General features: G+C 37.7%; 2 protein-coding genes across 4 annotated transcripts in view; one reads left to right on the forward strand and one right to left on the reverse strand.

Moving 5' to 3' along the window:
* LOC122247236 (L-xylulose reductase) overlaps positions 1–841 on the reverse strand; it is an 852-nt gene extending 11 nt beyond the window's left edge. Inside the window, exon 1 of the mRNA XM_043006321.2 lies at positions 1–841. This exon is cut by the window's left edge and continues 11 nt beyond it. Within this exon, the coding sequence (XP_042862255.1) occupies positions 36–767 (732 nt within the window). The 5' untranslated portion in view covers positions 768–841 and the 3' untranslated portion in view covers positions 1–35.
* A 123-nt stretch (positions 842–964) lies between these two features.
* The window catches only part of LOC122247235 (phenazine biosynthesis-like domain-containing protein), an 8,528-nt gene continuing 4,492 nt past the window's right edge, over positions 965–5,000 (forward strand). The window contains exons 1-6 of one of the 3 annotated variants that reach the window (XM_043006318.2): positions 965–1,099; positions 2,606–2,693; positions 2,799–3,000; positions 3,244–3,481; positions 3,807–4,009; positions 4,583–4,645. In XM_043006318.2, coding sequence (XP_042862252.2) covers positions 2,610–2,693; positions 2,799–3,000; positions 3,244–3,481; positions 3,807–4,009; positions 4,583–4,645 — 790 coding nt within the window. In that variant the 5' untranslated portion in view covers positions 965–1,099; positions 2,606–2,609. Of the gene's footprint in view, positions 1,100–1,246; positions 1,411–2,605; positions 2,694–2,798; positions 3,001–3,243; positions 3,482–3,806; positions 4,010–4,582; positions 4,646–5,000 lie in introns of those variants that run through there. The other 2 variants (XM_043006319.2, XM_043006320.2) reach the window with 2 other exon arrangements.

Raw genomic sequence — 5,000 nt, forward strand, 5'->3', positions numbered from 1 at the left:
TTCAGCTTTTACTTTGAAAGATACATTTACTTCTGCTATGCAGCCAAGAAGCCACCATCGACTGGTAGCATGTGTCCGTTCACCATGTCGCTCTCGTCTTTCAGAAGGAACACTATTGCATTGACTACATCACACACTTCAGCAAACTTGCCCTGTGGTATACGCGCAAGCATTGGTCCTGCCTTGGCCGGGTCAGACCAGCCAAGACGTCCCATGTCTGTCAGAACGACTGTGGGGGAAACAGCATTAATTCGAATGTTTTTGGGACCCAACTCCAGCGCCATCATTTTGGTCATCATGTCTACGGCGGCCTTCGTACAACTGTAGGCTGTGTGGTCGGTGAGCGCCCGCTGCCCTGCTTGGGAAGACACGTTAACAATTGAACCACGTTCCTCGCGGTTCACAAGGTCGCCTGCTACCACCTGTGACACATTCATCAAAGCTTTCACGTTTACGTTCATCAGATTGTCGAATGTTTCTGGTGATGTCGTCAGGAAAGGCTCAAGAGCAGCCATTGCAGCATTATTCACAAGCAGATGAATAGGCACTATCTTTTGTACAGCTTCTCGCGTGGCTGTCCAGTCCGATAAATCAACACAAATTGTCTTGATGCTAGGACATTCTGCGCGCAAAGAATCCAAGTTCTTTGCAGTTCTACTCAAAGCAAACACCTCAGCACCCATCTCTGCCAATTTTAAGGCTGTTGCACGCCCAATTCCCTTCCCAGCGCCTGTCACCAGGGCTCGTCGACCGGAAAACACGCCCATGTCTCTTGCCTCTCGTAGTTGTTCTGTGTAAACTAGTCACTCGCCCAGCAACTGCTGCTTAAGATCAGCTGGTATGGCATGATAACATTTGGCGGTATTTTATTTTAGCGATATATTTGCTTTGATGAGTTGCAATCTTCACGAAATAATGTTACCATCATTAATGTATGCCGAACAAAAAAATGGATTTGCAAATTGTATCAATAAGGACTTTCCCATTATTCATGAATTTGGTGGCCTTGAATATAAAGCAAGTTAAGCTAAAGAGGAACACACGATCCCCAGACAACTGCTGTAAGCTCTCCCCGTCAAGGCTGTCTATACTATCTATAGTAAGTAAGATATTAAACATGAATTTATAAGGAAATTGCATCTGAATTGAGGCAGAAGCCACATTATCATTTCCTCTTCTCACAAACCACTCGAAACAATGTAGGAGAACTCAAAGAAACTAGCATGTTATCATTCAAGAAAAGACCGTTGTGACCGGTGATAATTTCTCCTAATCAGAGGGAAAGCACTTCAAGACACTCGGCGCGACACAGACTGATTAATCTTGGAGCTTTATTTACAATGTTTTACCATGTCTAAGATACAAATCTATTCCTGCTCTTCTCATTCCAAGGTTATTTTCATTATGCCAGTTAGTATTATCATAATTATGGTTACAAATAGTGCTAATAATAATTATATAATGAAACAGTGTTTACAACAGTCATGCAGACAAGCCATTATTATTATTATTATTATTATTATTATTATTATTATTATTATTATTATTATTACTATTACTATCACCATCTTCATTGTTGTTACTATTATTTTTATTTTCATTATTGTTATCATTGTTATTATGATTAGTGTAATCATTAAAATTATTATTATTGTTATTATCATTATTATTGTTATTATCATTATTATTATGGTGATGGTTATTATTACTAATATTGTTATTGTTGTCTTTACAATTGGCACCACCACCACCACCACCACCACCACCACCACCACCACCACCACCACCACCACCACCACCACCACCACCACCACCACCTCCTCCTCCATCTCCTCCACCACCTCCACCACCTTCACCACCTTCACCACCTCCCCCACCACCACCACCTCCACCTCCATCTCCACCTCCACCTCCACCTCCACCTCCACCTCCACCTCCACCTCCACCTCCACCTCCACCTCCACCTCCTCCACCTCCACCTCCACCACCACCACCACCAACACCCACCACCATCACCACCACCTCCTCCACCTCCACCACCACCACCACCACCTCCACCACCTCCACCTCTACCTCTACCTCTACCTCCACCTCCACCTCCACCTCCACCTCCACCTCCACCTCTACCTCTACCTCTACCTCTACCTCTACCTCTACCTCCACCTCCACCTCCACCTCCACCTCCACCTCCACCTCCACCTCCACCTCCACCTCCACCTCCACCTCCACCTCCACCTCCACCTCCACCTCCACCTCCACCACCACCACCACCACGATTATCATAATCATTATTATTATTTTATTATTGTAAGGATCATCATCTTTGTCATGGTTTTTGAGATTACTATAACTTTCATGTTTTGTTGTTCCAAGTACAGTAATTGGTATGTTTGAATATTGTAATTACAACTGATACAACTTTGCATTATTAGTTATTATATGAATTAGAATTTGTTTAATATTTGATAGGTTTCAATTTGACTATTACACCAGGCTATCCTCATTACAGTAATATTGTTTTTACCAGTTTTTTTATTATTAATAATAACTTTGCAAAAAACGTTTTTATTATCGAGGATACTCAATGACGATATTGCTTTTTCAGAAGGATGAGGCTGCAGATCTTCACAGTTGATGCCTTCACTGACCAAGCCTTCTCTGGCAACCCGGCTGCTGTGGTGCCTCTCCTGGAGGTGAATGTCATGTGGAAGGTTTTTCTTTTGGGGTGGGAGACCTGATATGCTGTGCTTAGCACTAAAGACTATATGCAAATATTAATAGATCTGTATTCTTTTCAGCCTTTAGAAGAGCAGACACTGCAAAAATTGGCGTCAGAACTTAACCTTTCAGAGACGGCGTATGTCAGTCCCATAGGAGATGACATTGAACCATGGGTGACTTCATCTCAGTTCAACCTCAGGTGGTTCACGCCAACAAATGAGGTACCTCTCTGTGGCCATGCAACTTTGGCCACTGCCCACACCTTATTCAGCTCTCTAGGTAAGACAGGTTTGAGTTCTATCTTGAGCAAGTATAACCTTTAGATGTAATAATATAATACTAGTTTGACATTCAGATACTACATTTTTTTGCTTTCTGAAATGTTTTTAGGGGTGAATTTAAAGTATGACTAGACTTCTTTTAGTGATATTGTTGGTTAATTTAGATTAGTCCCAAGATTGTGTGGAAACTAAATTGTCTTTTGTTTGGTGCAGTATACTTAAAATGTGTAATCATTTTCAGGAAATAAAAGCAGCAGAATAGAGTTTAAGACAAAGAGTGGTTTGTTAGTTGCCAGGAAAGATGGTAGCAACATTATTTTGGATTTCCCAGCAAATCCACCAGAGCCTCTAACAGCAGAACAAAGAACTGACCTAGATGTTCTTGTAAAGGGAGTAGTTAATGATCTCCTTGTAGACACTGTCTTACTTTCACACACAACAAAGAAACTTCTGGTGAAGCTTCATAGTTCATGTACTAGGTAAGCTATTGAAATAAAGATAATGTTTGTTGAAATATCTTTCATAACATTTTTAAATTTGAAGATAATGGTACACTGGAGATACCCCTAATTAACCCACAAAATGTCTACAGATTGTCACAGTTGTTAAGGGTTTGCTTAATATAGATATCCCATTGTATTACCATTCATATCTTCTCTTACATATATTGATGTATTATGTTCAAAATATGTGAATAAGAAAAAAATATAGTTGTATAGTATTACTAAAAGATTCAATGCAGGTAAAGACATAAATAATGTGGTTATTCACTTAATGGTGATTATTATATGCATTCTGTTTCAGGAAAGACTTAGAGAGCCTGAAACCAGACACTGCATTGTTATTAAGCCTCCACAATGGGTCTTTAGTTAAAGGCGTTATTGTTACTCTGAGTGGTGGACTGCAAGGGGAAATGGCAGAGGACTGTATTGTGGAGAGTCAGAATTACCATTGCCTTTCCCGCTACTTTGCTCCTTGGAATGGTATTCCAGAAGATCCTGTTACTGGTAAATATGAGGACTTGAATATTGCATGATTTGACTTATTATTTAAGTTTCAATATTTGTAGTTTGCATAGTTTTTGTTATTGTAATTATCATTATATACAGAATCATCATTATCATTATTATTAATGTTATAGATATTGTTATTAGTATTAGTTGCATGTATTGTTTATGCTGCTGTAATTACTATATATAAGAAGGCTTATGTTCCATTTATATTATAAGATATTGCATTTGCATATGATGTGTTTTCTATGCTGTTTCAAAAGCCTATTGCCAAATCAGTGATACAAATTTCACTTCTAGTTTTGACTCCCATCTTTTGAACGGTAAAATGGCCTCTGCCTCTCTTCTATCATTATTACTTAAATTGTTGATCAAATGATGTAGGAGGATGTGTGCCTGATTTTTGTCCTCAGTCATGTTACATCCACCAGGCAATTTCATCACATTGATACTTTGTTATTAACTCAAGACCTAAAGGATGTGACCACATATTCATGAAATAATCATCAGCCAACATTTAGTAACATATATACTTTTTTAATAGTAAAAATTCTTCATGGATATTTACAGGTTCTGCTCATACTGTATTAGGACCATTCTGGTCAAAGCTGCTGGGCATGACTCGTCTAAAATGTAAGTATTTAAGAAATTCTGTTTAAATGTGTCATCATCTTCATTTTTGTATCAGGAAACAGAATATACACATAATGTTGGCATCATCAGAGTTAAATGCCAAATCATCATTTATAGTATATATATATATATATATATATATATATATATATATATATATATATATATTTATATATATTATATATATATATATATATATATATATATAATATATATATATATATATAATATACATATATATATATATATATATATATGTATATATATATATATATACATATATATATATATATATATATATATGTATATATGAGTGTGTGTGTGTGTGTGTGTGTGTGTGTGTGTGTGTGTGTGT

Source organism: Penaeus japonicus, unplaced genomic scaffold, assembly GCF_977035675.1.
Source record: "Penaeus japonicus unplaced genomic scaffold, GWHDUDI00000001_assembly GWHDUDI00000010, whole genome shotgun sequence".
Classification (NCBI taxonomy): Eukaryota; Metazoa; Arthropoda; class Malacostraca; order Decapoda; family Penaeidae; genus Penaeus; species Penaeus japonicus.